The following is an 18,424-nucleotide window of genomic DNA, read 5'->3' on the forward strand; positions in this document are numbered from 1 at the left end:
CTGAAATCTTGTATGAGTGTAATCTGAAATCACTCAAAAGTTGCATGAAGTCATGGCATGAAAGGGATACGTACTCAGGTGACTCTTCATTCTTGGACACTTATATTTCTTAAATTGCGCAACAGCATTGCTCAGAAGAGTTATTATTACTTCCTGTTGGGAAAGATAAAAAGTGTTAAACATTCCAATAAAAATAATTTCATGTTTTCCTTGAAAATACAGTTTGTGTTGAGGGGAAAAAAAAAAACCAAAACTCACTGAGTGAACAACACTTCTCTCCTTTAGCTGAATGGCAAGAATCCCCACCTTCTCTTTTTCGGGATCCGAAAGATCAAAGCCTGTGTAAGAGAGGACACAGCCCATTTCAGATAGCTCACTGAACACAGATCCTCCACACGGACATTGGATGTGTGCACTCCTTGAGGCCTTTACTACAATGTACTTCAGACTCTTCAACATTCTAGAACTCTGAAGAGTCTAAGAGGCGGCTGTATCAGCATGGAATCTTTGGTGTGGCCTCTGTTCTGAACGGTGCGATACTGAGCTCAGTACTCTTTTGCTCAGTGGAAACGACCACCTCAAAAGTGATATTAAAAAAAAAAAGTGGTATCAATATCATTCTCTAGATAGAATATATTTCCTAGACACCAAAGTAAATAATTTCTCTCTTTTTAACTTTTTATTTTGCATTGGGGTATAGCCAGTTAACAATACTGTGATAGTTTCGGGTGAACAGGGAAGGGACTCAGCCATATGTATACATGTATCCATTCTCCCCCAAAGTAAATGATTTCTTAACACTTAAGGTTTAATGGCCACAGAAACTGCTCCAATTAAGTGTGTATAAAACAAGAAAGATGCAGAGAAATTATTTTTAAGGTAGTACAAGTAATGTTTTAAAGTGTCAAATATAAAAATTGGCCACAGTGGCTTACTAAATTCTTTAAGACAACAGATGTCCACATGTGTTGATCACATCATTAGCTATGTTAATCTAAGATGCAGTGATAGAAACAACACATTCTAAAAAGTAAATCTTAAAAAAATGTTTAGAATCTAAAAAAGACGGAATACACGTATATGTATAACTGATTCACTTTACTGGACAGCAGAAACACAATATTGTAAATTAACTGCACTTCAATTTTAAAGAATGCTTAAAAAGCAAATATTTCTACCTCAACATAATTTGTTATACTAATGCAGCCAAAGGAAAAATTAAGATAGCAATCTCTTGCCTTTGGAGACTGACAAAAAAGGAAAAAGGAAAAATTATTTACTGAGTACTCCTTGTCGCCATGATCGCTGTCCATAGAAGTCAAGAACGCCCGCTTGTGTTTCTAAGGGATCAGGGTTGGGATACGTTACAGAAGCCTGTAAGTTAAAACACAACCCTGAATAAGTTTACACAACCCATCACTAACCAACTCTTCCCTAATCATTGTCAGAATAAAAAAGCTTTCATAAATACAAACCACACAATTAAATATCAGAGTTGTGACTATTTTAACACAAATTGAACTTCACAAAATTAAACAAAAACTGTTTAATATTGCATGTGGGTGTTCTCAGCTGCTAACTCATGTCCAACTCCTTGCGACTTCATGGACTGTAGCCTGCCAGGCTCCTTTGTCCATGGGATTTCCCAGGCAAGAATACTGGGAGGGGTCAGTTCAGTTCAGTTCAGTTCAGTCGCTCAGTCGTGTCCGACTCTTTGCGACACCATGAATTGCAGCACGCCAGGCCTCCCTGTCCATCACCAAATCCTGGAGTTCACTCAAATGCATGTCCATCGAGTCGGTGATGCCATCCAGCCATCTCATCCTCTGTGGTCCCCTTTTCCTCCTGCCCCTAATCCCTCCCAGCATCAGAGTCTTTTCCAGTGAGTCAACTCTTCACATGAGGTGGCCAAAGTACTGGAGTTTCAGCTTCAGCATCATTCCTTCCAAAGAACACCCAGGGCTGATCTCCTTTAGAATGACTGGTTGGATCAGGTAGTATCATAAAAATAAAACTGAATAAACCAACCTGATTCTAACAAATGATTTAATAATAACTTCTCTACATTTTATTTTTAAACCAGTAAAAATATATTACAAATTAAACTTGATAGTTAAACCATATATATTTTTGTGCAAATAAAAATGTTATCAGAAGTTTTTAAAAAAAAGATATGATTTTCTTTTATTGCAAGTGTATTAAGTGCTGGTATTGGTGGAGGAAGGATATTTTTGGCACCAGGATTCACAAATTTATGCTGCTTTTCCTTTTCTTTTTTTTTTAAATAACCTTCTCCCCTCTGAAACCAAAACGTAAAAAGAGTTTTTGTTGAAAAATAAAGAAAACTTCCAAAAGGAAAAGGATAAAAATTTAATTACCTGTAGACCTACCACCACTATTAACAGTGTGTACATTATTCTTCCAGATTTTATATGTGAATGTTTACCTGTCATCAGCTAAAATAATTTTTCAACCTACTTTTTTCATTTAAATACATTCCCTATATCTCACCATATCACTGAATATTCTTCCAAAACATTATTTTTCATGGCTATGAAAAATAGCCATGCTATTTTTTATAATAGCATCTTCTATTCCACATTTTAACAACTTCCTACAGTTGTTTACATTATTATTATTTTGCACTACAATTAATAGTTTTATAAATAACTCTTAAAACTTATCTCTTAGGATCCCTTATCTGCCTTAGGCTTCCTGAATATGAAATTCTAGGTCAAAAGGTAGGCATGATTATATAATTACTTGACAGAAGTAATTACTTGACAGAAATATCATTTTACACTCCAGCCAGGATTTGCAAATGCCTGTTTATACATATCCTGACAAGACCTAGTTTTAATCGCCTTTTAAAATACTGTGCTCAAATGATAATATGACAAACTTTAAAAATATAAAACATACAATGAAATTATACATCATATCCAAATAACATGGTAGAAAATAGTCCTGGTATATTATGATTTAAGGGGAAAAAATTCAAATATTTAAAGTACTAAAATGCAAATTGCTTTTTTTTTTCTAAACAGTTTTTTAAGTAGCACTGTTGTTTAAATTCCCCTAATTTCAGAGAAGAATTTTGAGATCTTAAGTGAAAATAAACTGATATAACTATATGAATGCAAGTATCTCTATCTATGTACATAAACATACACATACCATGATTTTACTTTAAAAGGTGATTATGGAGTAATTGGTATTTAAATATAAACATGCAAGAGAAAGGCAATATAAAATGTCAAGTTTAAAAAACTAAGCAATTAATACTCTTAAATAGATTCTTTAGAGTTTTCCATGGAGGAGAACCCCAGGAAGAGAAAGAAGTCCAATGACGTCCTCTCCACTGGGTCAAAATAAAGCACGTTGCTCAGTGTCCTTTGCACTGCAAAACAATGAATTTACAGTGTGGCAAAGACTAAACTGTGGCTTTTATTTTAAAGCAACTTTCCCTGGTCAAAATCACTAACTTATGGCTAATCAAAAATCAGTTCTTCAAAGAAAAATGTCTGCTTAGTTCATAGGTGAAAAGAGAGAGTACTCAGGCTAAAACTGAAAATAATCCTAATTCCTGAAAATATCTACGATAAAAACTCGTTATAGGCCAAGGCTTGGAAAAAAATTATCAATGACAACCAGCTTTATCCTCTTTCAAGAGAAGGTTAATAAACTTCCTAATTGCCAGGTAATACAGGAGTCGGTGACTTACTTCATGGTTACAGAGGGCTTTGGCAAGCTGTTTCCGTTCCTGGGCATAGTACGCTGCCTGCTGATAATAGAAACCAGGATTCTGAGTTTGAATAGCTGTCAACCCCAACTTAATAGCTTCATCAAATAAATCTCCGAAGGCCTGGAATCTTCAAAGGGAAAAAAAAAAAATCAAGAAATTTTAAGAGAGAAAAGAAAAAGAAGCTTACTTCTATTAATACTAGTCTTTCACCCTGAAACCATAACCTCAGAAGACTGTATCCAGAAAATGCCACTGGTGAGCTGTAAACTGTGGGGATTGCTTTGTAAATACTAATACACACTAATTGTAGGTTACAGAAAAATTCTCTAAGTCAACTCTCCCATGCTAGCGAGTCTTTATAAATGTATCCTCAAACCAGATGTCAATACGGTTCCAACCACTCAAATACATTCACATGTCTGGGAAACTTTTCATTTTAGCAATTTTTTGTCATCAGTCTCAGAGAGCAAATTCCATATCAGTAGGGATACTGTCTATTCACTGCTATATTCTCAGTGTCTGGACACATGGCAGAAACTTGATGTATATGTGTGTGTGTGTGTTGAATGAAAGAGATGGGACCAGTAAACAGCTGATTCCCATTAAGGAACTGTATGAATCAATAACTGCCATTACACCAAACATGCTAGATCATTAAAAACCTACTTACTGACAAAAATCTTAGTGCAATTTATAACCAAAGTCCATGCTAACTCCATTCCTCCAAATTCCAAGAATTTGATTAAAAAAAAAATTCTGAAAATAAATTTAAAACATACTGTTTAGACATCCATGCTGCATGCTCAAAAGCCAACTCTGCACTTCCAATTTTTTTCTTGCACAAGTCAATATGCTTTCGGAACTGAGCGATTGCATCCAGCGGGGTGTTGTGTTGAAAACACAACCTACAGATCTGCAAGATGTAAAACCAACACCAAAGTTAAGAAGAAAACGAAACTCAAAGGTGTGTTCATTTAAAAGTACATAAAATTTGAGACTAACTTTAAAAAAACTACGGAATGTCCAGCTCTGAAGTTCAATAGAATTGAAGTACAACAAAACTGATTTTCTGTTAGAAAAGTTATCTAAAAAGGTTATAGCCCATCAATTAATGAAACAAAATTATTCACTATTTGTAGTGAATCTATTCTATACCTTAGAAAGTTTTGTTAAGGTATAGCATAAGGAAATATTAAACCCAGTGAAGAGCATAAAGATGGGCAAAAATAAAATATTTCCCACAGGTAACTGAGAAAGGACAGACGAACTTTCAGTTTTAGAACTGTCAGAAAGTGAAAGATATTCTGCAGCACAATAAAAGCACAGTAGCCTCTGTATCAAAGAAGGATTACAGAAATTCTTGAAAAATTTTTCTCTGGGATACTATTTCAAAGTAATAATCTATACGTATGTAGGGTAAATGAAAAAAAAAGAAGAAACAAAGCCTAAATTTATTTCTACACGCTTACTGTTGTGGCTTGGTCACTCAGTCACGTCCAGCTCTTTTGCAGCCCCACAGACTGTAGCCCGCCAGGCTCCTCTGACCATGGCATTCTCCAGACAAGAATACTGGAGTGGGTTGCCATGCCCTCCTCCAGGGAAGCTTCAGGGATCGAACCCATGTCTCCTGTTTGGCAGGTAGATTCTTTACCACTGAGCCACCTGGGAAGCTCACATACTTATTAGCAGTTTTGATTTTATTTTTTAGGTAAAAAGGAATAAATGAAAAGTTGTTCTCTCATCCATCCCTGTCCCTTGGGGGTCCAATTTCCCCCTCTAAAGGCAACCAGCTCCTGGCATTTGTGGTATAGTCTATGCTCAGACAAGTATGTGCATGCATTTACATGTGAACTATTAATATTATTTTCATACAAATAGCATTTCACTAAATATACTGTTCTGTGCCTCACTTTTTTCATCTACCAATATATTTTCAATATCATTCCATTTCAATATGCAGAGCTGCCTCATTCTTAACAGTTGTGTATTTCATTGTTCGGAGTTATTTATGTTGACCAATCACTTACTGCTGGGTTTGCAATCTTTTCTTATTACAAGATGCAATAAATATCCTCATACATGTGATTTGTAAGTCTTAGCACAGATGTGGGATAAATTTCCAGAAATGGAATTGCTAGGTCAAAAGGAATGTGCAAATTTAAATCTTTACAGTCATTATAAAAAAATAGTTTCTGTAGAAGGTGTACCAATCTACACTTACACGAATAATGAATCAAGTGTCTGTCTGCTCTCACATCACTAACCCAGAGACAGCCTCTTTAAAAGATGGGTGCAGAAAGATGAAAAGCACAACAAACAGCCTCTCTTATCTTCCAGAGGTATCTACTTCTACCATATACAATCTTAAAGTGCTCACATAACAGGTATCAAACTTTTCTCTAAGGGGAATAAGTACACTTTTTCTGGACCTATGCCATTACACCAAGGAAGCTTACCCAGTTCTAATAGATTGCATCTTTTAAAATTCAGTACTAGAGGCAGCTTTCTTCTCACTGTCTCCTGCGCCTACTTAAATACAAAAGACCCTCCTGGAGGAGTTTTACAAAGATAAAACTGCTCTAAATGAGAACTCTGGGACCCATAGCTCATAACCAAGCACTACAATTAGGCTGCTAAGAACCAGGGCAGCCCTTGAGATAAGGGACATAAAGGAGTACAACACAATTAACCACCTGGAGAAGGGAATGGCAACCCGCTCCAGTATTCTTGCCTGGAGAAGTCCACAGAAAGAGGAGCCTGACGGGCTACAGTCCGGGGGGGTCACAAAGAGTCAGACACGACTGAGTGCTAACACAGTTTATCAAGTAATCACTTTTCAGAGCAAGTGACTAGTCAGGATTTTCAAACCTTAAGCGGACAATCCCATATTTAAAGCCAAATATTCCTTATTCTTGGAAGTGGAAATATTACCTTGTAGTTTATAAATCCTGCCATGGTCTTAATTTCCAGAATGTTAGTTTCATGGGCTCTCAATTCATGTACAAGGTTATAGGCGGTCCTGTAATTCCTAATATAAACATGGGGAAGGCGGTTAATCATGATGCCGGTTGATTTTAAGAAAAGATTCCTATCAGCAAAATTGCCAGAAATAACAGAGTCGATATTTACTCAACATGTCTTAACACTCAATAGCTTCAGCAACAACATACACAGATCAGTCTCTGATGTCCTGGAAAATGATACACTGATTCGTTATATGTGGGAGGAGGCAACGTCTTTTCACTAAGATCAGAACACACCGCACGTTGTTCGGTCACTAACATCTGTCTACAGCCGACAAGAAATAAGTTGAAAAAACAAAAGTAAAGTTGAAAATTGACCAAGAGTTACATGGCAAAATTAACATTCTGTTAAAAAAACAAGTAATTTTTAAAAGCATCATTGTTGAGCTCCTCAAACAAACAGACATTGTACGAGCAAATAAGGAGCCATCAAGACAGAGATGGGTCAGCAGCTTTAAAGCCAGGTTTCTCTCCATGTGACGTGGGAACCACTGGTCTAGGGCACGGGCTCAGTGGAGACACCATCAGGGCAGCTAGTGCTTACGGAGAGAACAGGGTGAGAAAGCAAAGTCTGATAGAAGACAGAAGGTAATGAGAAAAATCGCAGTCTTCTCCAAAGAAAACCGCGCCTAACTTCTCCAGGTAACAGCTTTCTTTCCAGCACTGTTTTTGAACAGAATTAGAATTGAAGGTGTTTCACTAATACCATGGACAATAAATACACTACCTTTTAAAACCAGGTAAAACTATATACGAAGTTGCTGAGATTTATAAAACACGATTTGGTGTTTAGCACCTCATCAGAAACAAAAAAGAAGAGGTTCCTGCAATATTCTTCTGAATGACAGACTGACTTATAGTTTTTCTCTATTCCACTCCCAAGTATACTTAGTCCTTGCTCAATTTTAGGATAGAAAGCTGGTTTTTATCCTTTTGCTACACTGGCACTGTCAATCTTAAAAAATTCAGTTAAGCTAGAAAGAGATGTTTTACTATATTCTGTGTAGCAAAATAAAAGCAAAGGGATAAAACATCTAACCACTGCCAACGCCTCTGCAACTATTCTTCAAAGTGCTAAACAGAGCCTTTGAATTAACAGATGATGCTACTGGCAGGTATTATAAACTGAAAACAAATTAATTAAAATCATAGTTGAATTGAATAAATGTACTACACACCTTAAAAAATTCAGTCTGATTCAGATAATGTTCAGTACATATTAAACTTTGAAAATCAGTCTTAACACAAGGGTTTTACTGAGTATACAAATGAGAAGCAGGCAACAGGATGGGAAAAATTTTAGTACTCTATTTCTTTAGATCATGAAATTAATTAGAACAGAAAGCTTTCTAATACTATAAAATTTACTTCTGATAATAAGATGGATATTTTTCCCCCAAATTCAAACATTATATTCCATTTATCTCTAGAAAAATTAAAGTGAATATTACGAACCTGAATCTAACCAAGATAAACATTTTAAAAATTAAAGTTTGGTTGTGATTCAGAAATTGCTCTTAATATGTTATTGTTAACATAAAGAAAAATCTCGTTTGACAACTGTTAGAAACTTACTTCAGAGCATTTTGTGTATCTTGTTTCAACTCACTGAAGAAAGCTATTTTGAACTGATGTCTCACAAATAAAAGCTGAAAAATAGGAAAAAAAATACATTACACATCTTCTCTTAAAAATATAAAAATAACAATGCTTGTTAAGAGGAAATCTAAAAGTATAAAGGAAAATATTCGAAAGTAAGGTTCAAGGATTATTCCAGTAAACAAATGTAGTTAAGAAGGCTATAAAATATATCTTCATGAGCTTTAAGGGCAAAGAGGACAAAAGATAAATTAATTTTTAAAAGCTTTGAAAAAAAAACTTCAAAAGTACAGAAGCCATTTAAAAACATCAAAGTATTTAAGAACTTTAATCTCCTCAAAAATAACTGATGATGAATAATCTGCTCTAGAATGCTGCTACTATTTCCTTCTCTAGGAAAAGACATGTACCTGGTGTGTTGTTTTATTCAAAAATTCTTTATGAGATTTCACTCTTCTAATCTCAGTGTAGTAATAAGTCTGTGCATGTTCATAAAAGGCATTTTCTAATCTGTTAAAAAAAAAAACAAAACATTCAAACACTAAAGTTACTTTAAACCAAAGTGTTTTCAAGAATCACATTTCTAAGACCTGAAAGTAAATCCTGACAGAAATAATGCCTGATTTACTTCATAAGATAAAAAGTAAAACAAACTATAAACTAAATTTTTAGGGGAAAAAAATCCACAAATAAGACCCACCAAAAGCCATTTAAAATTATTTACAGTCTAAGAAATAATCAATAAAAATAACTCTTACAATTTGTAAAAATTAGGTAAGCTCTAAGATTACTCCCACTCCAATTATTTTATTATTTTATAAGTATGAAAGAAATAAGATATCTAACACTCAATTAGATTTGACTGTTTTTGCGACTGTAACATTTAGGGTTTGAAGATAAAGAAAACTAACAGGAAAGGGACCTGAAGTGAGAACTAGCAAATGAAGTGAAAGTAACATTTGTGTAAGTTAAATCCTGCTTCATTCTATAATTATGAGATTACAGAGGAAACAAATTGCCTGAAGATGGGTAAACAACTCAGAGTTCTGCTTATGAAAATAAGTATGTATCAGAAGTATCTTCCCAGGGATGAAAGAAAGCTGACTTCAAAGTCAGACAAAGATTGACCTTCAAGGCTCTTCCTCCTTGGAAGAGTTCTGAAGTTATAAAAGGGTTTCAATACATCTAAGCAAAATGTGCAAAAAAGTAAAATAAAATGGATTAGTCAAAACTTAAATAATTCAATATATTGTCTCGGTTATTTACCTTATAATATAACCCACAAGGTGGTCTGTATGGGGCAGTACAAACAAAGACTTTCCTGATAGCTCACACGCGTTGCATAAAGCTGCAGCCCTTTCTGAAGCAATGACATCTTCTCCTGTTGACAACAAGTTCCATAAAGAGAGATAATCAATATATTTTTCTTAATGAACACTTCCCCAAATTGGTACAACGTAATTAAAAAAAAAAACTCAAGCCACTTTTCACCACATCTGTAGGACCCCAGGGGCCTTGAGAGCTCTGTGGGGTGCTTAGAAGCTGTACCATACATCTCTGTCATAGAAAAACACTGTGGAATTTTCTACAGAACCAAGACAGGCCAAGGAATAACAACAGATATACCACATAACTGTTTCAAAAACCATAACTAAAAATAAAAGCAATAAAACCATTCATGAAAATGGTTTGGAAAACTATTTAAGACACTTCAAGTTTCAACACAGAAACAAAAATACATTTTGGCTTCTAAAGTTTGAGATGGTAGAAGAAATAAGCACTTGAAATAAGACATTTTCTTATAGAAAATTAGAACCACCCCCCACTCCCAGCACTTTTCTTTGCCCTACTGGAAATTAAAAAAAAAAAAAAATTATGTAAGGAATATAATTTCAACTAGATCTCAAAAGCAAAAAAACCTTCTTTAATTTTAAACATTAAGTGAACAACTATGGTGTCAATTACTGTGTGCCTCCCTAGGTGAGGTGAATGGAACAAGGGAGCAGGACTTGAGAAGATCGGCACTCTTTAATGTTTTTAATTTTTTTATAATAAGCATTTACTCCTGTGTTATTGGCACTTTTTTAAGGTTAACACACCATCTTTCGTATAACCGAATGCAAAAGATTTTAATATTAAAGATGATGCCTTCTGGTAATAACTGGAGGGATAAACCAATCAATTAGTTGTTAAGCAACCTTCTGCTACCTGGGGGTAAGGGGGTTTTCTTCTGAATCAGAACCACTGCAACTTTGGTGTTTCTCCCTTGTAAACTCTGCCTGCAGCGGAAAAAGAGCAGTAAGAGGAATTAATAATTAAACTGTTTTTACTTAAAAAGTGTATTCAAGATTTTACATAAGATACAAGATTGACAATTTAGTCCAAGAAAGACAAACTAAAAAAAAAAAAATCAAGATTAGGGGAATTTTTTTCCCCACATATAATGAAACATACATGCCACAATGATTTGAATCTTAAAAGTATAATCTCACATTGAGCTCCTACCTCTAAGTCGCTTCAGTCGTGTCCGACTGTGTGACCCCACAGACGGCAGCCCACCAGGCTTCCCCGTCCCTGGGATTCTCCAGGCAAGAACAATGGAGTGGGTTGTCATTTCTTTCTCTAATCCATGAAAGTGAAAAGTGAAAGTGAAGTTGCTCAGTCGTGTCCGACTCTTAGTGACCTCAACTGCAGCCTACCAGGCTCCTCCGTCCATGGGATTTTCCAGGCAAGAGTACTGGAGTGGGTTGCCATTGCCTTCTCCCACATTGAGCTCCTATTTCTTACAAAAAAATCTTAGAAGGCAAAAGTTTAACATATACTTTAATATAAAAGTTACACAACAACTTATTTCTTTATAGTGATGTTAGAGAAGTCATCCAAAAGAATTATTTAGAAACAAACAGTGATAAAGCAAAAAGTGCTTTATGAGGCTAAATAATAAACCACTACAGTTCAAAAATATATATAAATGCAAGAAAAAACATTTGGATATTCAGGCCAATTTGTCTGAAATTTCTTCCCATTGCTTAGCATACTGTAAGTTAAGGTCAGTTAATGCTACCTGTCGGAGAAGGCAATGGCACCCCACTCCAGTACTCTTGCCTGGAAAATCCCATGGAAGGAGGAGCCTGGAAGGCTGCAGTCCATGGGGTCGCTGAGGGTCGGACACGACTGAGTGACTTCACTTTCACTTTTCACTTTCATGCATTGGAGAAAGAAATGGCAACCCACTCCAGTGTTCTTGCCTGGAGAATCCCAGGGACGGGGGAGCCTGGTGGGCTACCGTCTATGGGGTCGCACAGAGTCGGACACGACTGAAGCGACTTAGCAGCAGCAGCAGCAATGCTACCTGTTAGCAAGTCAACAGGTTTCCCCAGAGGCCAGTGATACCAGAATGACCACTGCAGTCTTAACAGCACTCAGCTGCCTTCAGTAAGTGTCCGTAAGCTCCAGAGGTAGGTCTGACCTCACACGGTCAACCTGACAAAGGGGACCATACCTGACTATTTCCACTCTGGTGGCACATTCGGACTGCTTCTCCTTCCACTGGGGCTCATCCCAGTCCAGTTCATAAAACACGACCACCAGGGCTGGCACCAGATTCAGATGTTTGTTCATCCAGCCCGTCTTTAAGATCCCTTTGGGGATGTACCATTCATACGAAGTTCTCTGCAAACATTGGCCAAAGTTGAAAAGAGGTACTTGACAACGAGAACAGCAGAGAGCACTTGTTATGGAATGCAGGCACTTTCTGTGTATTTCTCTCATTCCATACACACATGCCACACTTTTTAAAGATAACACTTTTTACAGAGACCAAATAAGAGAGAGCAATTTTTGGAGGTAGACACTCAACCCTAGAGCCAGTACCGTAACCATTTAAAGAAGGACCAAAGCCAAAGCATTTCTAATGACTTCAAGTCTTTCAAATAACTATGTCCAGCTTTCAAATTCAAGAGGCTGAATTAAACAGCCCCTTCCCCAATAAATTCTACTTATATTCCTCACTATCCCAGATTCTGCTCTTATAAAAGCTGCTCAGGTGTTCTCTAAACCCCAAAATGGCTTCATTTGTTTCTAAGTCATGTGGCCAGGATGGCATTATTCCTCCTTGTGGGTCAAAGAAAAAAAGGAAGGATAATTCCTAAGTACAGTGGCAGAAGGGCAGTCACTGCGGGTCAGCAGGAGTGCCATGTCGTGGGAGGGGATGGCCCGAACCACCCAGAAACTCTCGAATCACCCCCAGAGCACCTGCATCAACCCAGACTACTCCAGCTCATGCTGGTCCAACCTTTACTCCACATGAGGAAAGAGAGGACAGGATACAAAACAACTTGGGAACTTGCAGCGTATTACACACATGAAAACATCTAGAGTTTTCTTCATGCACCTCTGTAACCATGCCCTTGATAAACTCAGGGGGTTCCCTGCACAGATATAGGAACAAAAAAGATATACACACTCAAAGAAGGAGAGACAGAGGGAGAAGGAGGGTCCCCTTGCAAGTAATGTCATTACCTTGGGTCTACATTTAGGATACTCGTGGTCACCTGGGAGCACCTTGAAAGAAATCGGTACCCGGTCAGCCCTCCGGTTGGCACAGAAGGCATCCCAGACAGCTCGATGGACAGCATTATAGACCACATCCAGGCCTGTGAGAGTGACGAAAGCCATAGGCCGACAACATAATTCCACAGGGAAGTCCCACTGGGTGGGGCTCATGTTTAAGACGTCACGAAAACTCTGAAATGCAAACATTAATACATCAATAATCAATTTAGTAAAAGCCCACATCCTCATCTAACATATGAACCTCTACCATTCAGGAAATATTACAAAAAGGCAAAAGACTTTGAGTGTTTACAAACTGTAGAGCAAATCCGAAAGAAGAGAGCAAATGGGAAAACTTTAATTCCTGAATTGGACCTATTAAAATTTAATAACTACACATGGACATCACCAGATGGTCAATACCAAAATCAGACTGACTATATTCTTTGCCGCCGAAGATGGAGAAGCTCAATACAGTCAGCAAAAACAAGACCGGGAGCTGACTGTGACTCAGATCATGAACTCCTTATTGCCAAATTCAGACTTAAATCGATGAAAGTAAGGAAAACCACTAGACCATTCAGGTATGACCTAAATCAAATCCCTTACAATTATATAGTGGAAGTGAGAAATAGATTCAAGGGATTAGATCTGATAGACAGAGTGCCTGATGAACTATGGACGGAGGTATGTACAGACACTGTACAGGAGGCAGAGATCAAGACCATCCCCCAGAAAAAGAAATCCAAAAATGAATAGTTGTCTGAAGAGGCCTTACAAATAGCTGAGAAAAGAAGAGAAGCTAGAGGCAAAGGAGAAAAGGAAAGATATACCCATCTGAATGCAGAGTTCCAAAGAACAGCAAGGAGAGATAAGAAAGCCTTCCTCAGTGATCAATGCAAAGAAACAAAGGAAAACAATAGAATGGGAGACTAGAGACTCCAAGAAAATAAAGAGATACTAACGGAACATTTCAAGCAAAGATGGGCACAATAAAGGACAAGAATGGTATGGACCTAACAAAAGCAGAAGATATTAAGAAGAGGTGGCAAGAATACACAGAACTGTACAAAAAGATCTTCATGACCCAGATAATCACGGTGTGATCACTCACCTAGAACCAGACATCCTGGAATGTGAAGCCAAGTGGGCCTTAGGAAGCATCACTACAGACAAAGCTAGTGAAGGTGATGGAATTCCAAATTGAGGTTGAGGTATTTCAAATCCTAAAAGATAATGCTGTGAAAGTGCTGCACTCAATATACCAGCAAATCTGGAAAACTCAGCAGTGACCACAGGACTATAAAGGTCAGTTTTCATTCTAATCCCAAAGAAAGGCAATGCCAAAGAATAATCAAACTACTGCACAATTGCACTCATCTCACACGCTAGCAAAGTAATGCTCAAAATTCTCCAAGCCAGGATTCAACAGTATGTGAACTGTGAACTTCCAGATATTCAAGCTGGATTTAGAAAAGGCAAAGGAACCAGAGATCAAATTGCCAACATCCGTTGGATCATGAAAAAAGGTAGAGTTCTACTTCTGCTTTACTGATTACGCCAAAGCCTTGACTGTGTAGATCACAACAAACTATGCAAAATTCTTCAAGAGATGGGAATACCAGACCACCTGACCTGCCTCTTGAGAAATCTGTATGCATGTCAAGAAGCAACAGTTAGAACCGCACATGGAACAACAGACTGGTTCCAAATAGGAAAAGGAGTATGTCAAGACTGTATACTGTCACCCCGCTTATTTAACTTCTATGCAGAGTACATCATGAGAAACGCTGGGCTGGATGAAGCACAAACTGGAATCAATATTGCCGGGAAAAATGTAAATAACCTCAGATACGCAGATGATACCACCTTTATGGCAGAAAGTGAAGAGGAACTGAAGAGCCTCCTGATGAAAGTGAAAGAGGAGAGTGGAAAATGTTGGCTTAAAACTCAACATTCAGAAAATGAAGATCATGGCATCCGGCCCCATCACTTCAAGGCAAACAGATGGGGAAACAATGACACTCTATTTTCTTGGGCTCCAAAATCACTGAAGATGGTGACTGCAGCCATGAAATTAAAAGTTGCTTTCTCCTTAAAAGTTATGACCAACCTAGACAGCATATTAAAATGCAGACATTACTTTGCCAACAAAGGTCCGTCTAGTCAGAGCTATGATTTTTCCAGTAGTCATGTATGGATGTGAGAGCTGGACTATAAAGAAAGCTGAGTGCCCAAGAATTGATGCTTTTGAACTGTGGTGTTGGAGAAGACTCTTGAGAGTCCCTTGGACTGCAAGGAGATCCAACCAATCCATCCTAAAGGAAATCAGTCCTGAATACTCATTGGAAGGATTGACGCTGAAGCTGAAACTCCAATACTCTGGCCACCTGATGCAAAGAACTGACTCACTGGAAAAGACCCTGATGCTGGGAAAGATTAAAGGCGGGAGGAGAAAGGGATGACAGAGGATGAGTTTGGATGGCATCACCGAATGCATGGACATGAGTTTGAGCAAGCTCCGAGAGATGGTGAAGGACAGGGAATCCTGGCATTCTGCAGTCCATGGGGCTGCAAAGAGTGGGACACTACTGAGCGACTGAACAACAACATGTACAATGACTGTAGTCAACTTTAAGCAAACCACTATTTCTTGTAACATCTCAAAACCACACAGAACTTCAGGATGAACAGACCAAAATCGCAGGAGGGTGATCAAACTACCTACTTCAGTTATTAAAATAATAATAGTAATGAATGACTTATACAATAAAGTACAATTATCTCTAATTTCTTTGTAACTGCTAACGTCTAATTTCTGATTTCCCGAGCTATCATTAAAATTGTATGCTAATTATCTAAATAGCTATGTTTTCTCATTTCTCCACAATTAATGCAAATACATCACTTAAAGGAAAATCTACAAGGGAAAAATTAATAATGAATGGAACCCTCTAGGAGAACATATTTCTATTGTGTCCTTTAGCTGAGAAGCAGTCTGTATCAATCCAAGATGCACTAAGTTTACAAAAGCAATCATATAAAGATGTGTTTATTGCAAACAAAATTATCACTGTATTATAAGAATAATTTCTTGATTCCATACACATGTACCATAAGACTGGTTTCAGAGGTTATCTTCACCAGCATGTCATATAGGACTCACACACAATTTCTGTGAGAAGCACGTAGGCCACTGAAACAGTATTTTTACCTGAAAAGCTGATTTAGGAAAGGCTATTAGGCTTCTCACCTTAGGTACTAAAGGAACACTGGGTACTAGATAAATGGTTTGGAAAGCCAACCAGAGACAACAGATGTCTACAATAGACAGACATTTCAGAACTGCTTCACCAGATACTCTGAGGACAGGAGTAAGCTATGAGGGCAAAGGGCTGCATGTTCAGAAAAATAGCCATTCTAGTTTCAGTGAATTTGGGGTGAAAATAAAAAAGAGATGGTCAAAGCACAATCCAAGTGCCACTGCTTGATCCCAAACAATCTAGATTAGAGCCCTAAATGCCCACTTCCTTTAATAACCCCAAAGACTCAAAAGAATTAGCTGTGGTCCTTGAATAAGGAGAAATAAGGTGGAAATAAGGAGAAACAGAAATGACTATTAATCACTTAAAATCAGAATCCTGTCCAAGAGTTTATGTTATGTCCATAACATAAACTAATATATAATCATTTCAAATTTTGTAGTAGTCACATTAAAAAAGGATGAAATTAATTTTATTAATATGCTGTTTAACCAATGTCCAAAATATTATCAATTCAACATAACTATAAAGTTACTAGTGGAACCTTTTACCTTTTTTAATACTAAGTCTTTCAAAGTCTGGTGTGTATTGTACACTCAGAGCACGTCTCAATCAGGCTAGTCTATTTCAAATGCCATTTATGGTGACTGGCTATTATACTAAACTATGCAGCTCTAAATGATGGTAACTGTGTACCAAAAATTACCGTATGAGAATATATCAGAAAGTCTTGCCGCATACTACCTTAGGAAGTTTTTGCATTTGAAATGGCTATGCCTAATCAGTAGCCAAAAAAAATGGGAAGAATATCAGCAAAGGTGATAAGCAGAGGTTCTATGGATCTCGATGACAGGCTATAGGAGAAATTCCCAGATCTCCTGGAAGAAACCAATGAGGCAACTAACCAAACTATGGCCTGAAAGGAGCTGTAGAAGTAGGAAGTAAACACTCTGGATGGGAGAGCAAGTAGTGCAAGGGAAGTAGTCTGGAAGCTGGCGTGATCATACAATTATAAGGAAGACTCTCAGAAAGAATGCTGCTGCTGCTGCTGCTAAGTCGCTTCAGTCGTGTCCGACTCTGTGTGACCCCATAGATGGCAGCCCACCAGGCTCCCCTGTCCCTGAGATTCTCCAGGCAAGAACACTGGAGTGGGTTGCCATTTCCTTCTCCACAGAAAGAATGTGTGAGTACTAAATCTCTTCAGTCGTGTCAGACTCTTTGCGACCCCAGGGACTGTAGCCCACTAGGTTCCTCTGTCTATGGGATACTCCAGACAAGAATACTGGAGTGGGTTCCATTTCCTCCTCGAGGGGATCTTCCCAACCCAGAGACCGAACCCACCACCCTTATGTCTCCTGCATTGACGGGTGGGTTCTTTACCAGTAGCGCCACCAGGGGAGTTCCCTTAGAAAGAATGACAGACTGCAAAAAAAGTGGCAGGTAATAACAATAATAATGCAGTCCCTATTTTTTAGTTAACGGAGGTTCAGGATGCGCAGGACACAAGGCCGGTAAGGATGGGACTCAACGATGTCCAACTACAAAAACGATCAAAAGAGGAAGGACAGCTTGAGGCCGGGACGGTGAAACAAAAGCTGATGTTGAGGGTGTGAAGCAAAAAGCCCGACTTAGGAAAGACATGCCCCCGCCCCCCCCCCGCCCCGCGGTCCAGAATCTTGCTCCCCGGAGCTCAAGTGAAGAAACGCTGCAGCCCTAAAGGCAGACGCTTACCTTCCTCCTCTCCTCCCCGACCCACCCCCTTTAAAGCTGGGGCGTCTTTTCTTTAGCAGCTAAAAGAGGAATGCACTCGCTGATGCCGTAGGATATCACAGGCTCCCCCCCCCCCCCACCAAAAAAAACAGCATCTTTAGGCGCTAGCAATCTCCCTCGGCGGTTTCTACCGGCCCCGGAGGTCTTCCGACTCGGACTCACTCAGGTCGCAAGTCCCGGGCCAGCTGCGGCTCTGGCCGCTCACCGCCAGCCGGCGGAGGACGAGAGTAAGCAGGCAGAGATGTCACAGAACGCCGCCGGGGAGGCTGGTTCAGTCGTCCCTTCAGCCGCCGCCCCTGCGCCGGGGCCAGCAAGCAAAACTTCCCAGGGCCCACCTGCGCAGGCACAGGAAGCACTTTCCGGACCTGACTGACAGCGCTATGCACCAATCGCAGCACCGGAACTGGACGCCGCTCCCGGAAACGTAAGGAAGGGGCTCCGCGTCCTAGAGGAGAAGGAGCTGGGGGGGG

The 18,424-nt window shown here is 38.6% G+C and overlaps 1 protein-coding gene across 4 annotated transcripts in view; it reads right to left on the minus strand.

The window, feature by feature from the left end:
- TRAPPC11 (trafficking protein particle complex subunit 11) overlaps positions 1-18,256 on the minus strand; it is a 38,921-nt gene extending 20,665 nt beyond the window's left edge. For all 4 annotated transcript variants that reach the window (XM_006075128.3, XM_006075127.3, XM_044938463.1 and 1 more), the window contains exons 1-13: positions 18,117-18,256; positions 12,889-13,113; positions 11,870-12,039; positions 10,576-10,646; positions 9,634-9,748; positions 8,778-8,877; positions 8,344-8,417; positions 6,677-6,773; positions 4,525-4,658; positions 3,725-3,872; positions 1,281-1,374; positions 259-338; positions 75-153 (exon numbers count right to left, since the gene is read on the minus strand). In XM_006075128.3, the coding sequence (XP_006075190.2) occupies positions 75-153; positions 259-338; positions 1,281-1,374; positions 3,725-3,872; positions 4,525-4,658; positions 6,677-6,773; positions 8,344-8,417; positions 8,778-8,877; positions 9,634-9,748; positions 10,576-10,646; positions 11,870-12,039; positions 12,889-13,092 (1,366 nt within the window). In that variant the 5' untranslated portion in view covers positions 13,093-13,113; positions 18,117-18,256. The remainder of the gene's footprint in view (positions 1-74; positions 154-258; positions 339-1,280; positions 1,375-3,724; positions 3,873-4,524; positions 4,659-6,676; positions 6,774-8,343; positions 8,418-8,777; positions 8,878-9,633; positions 9,749-10,575; positions 10,647-11,869; positions 12,040-12,888; positions 13,114-18,116) is intronic.
- Between the last annotated feature and the right edge of the window lie 168 nt (positions 18,257-18,424).

The sequence above is a fragment of the Bubalus bubalis genome, chromosome 1, assembly GCF_019923935.1.
Source record: "Bubalus bubalis isolate 160015118507 breed Murrah chromosome 1, NDDB_SH_1, whole genome shotgun sequence".
NCBI lineage: Eukaryota > Metazoa > Chordata > Mammalia > Artiodactyla > Bovidae > Bubalus > Bubalus bubalis.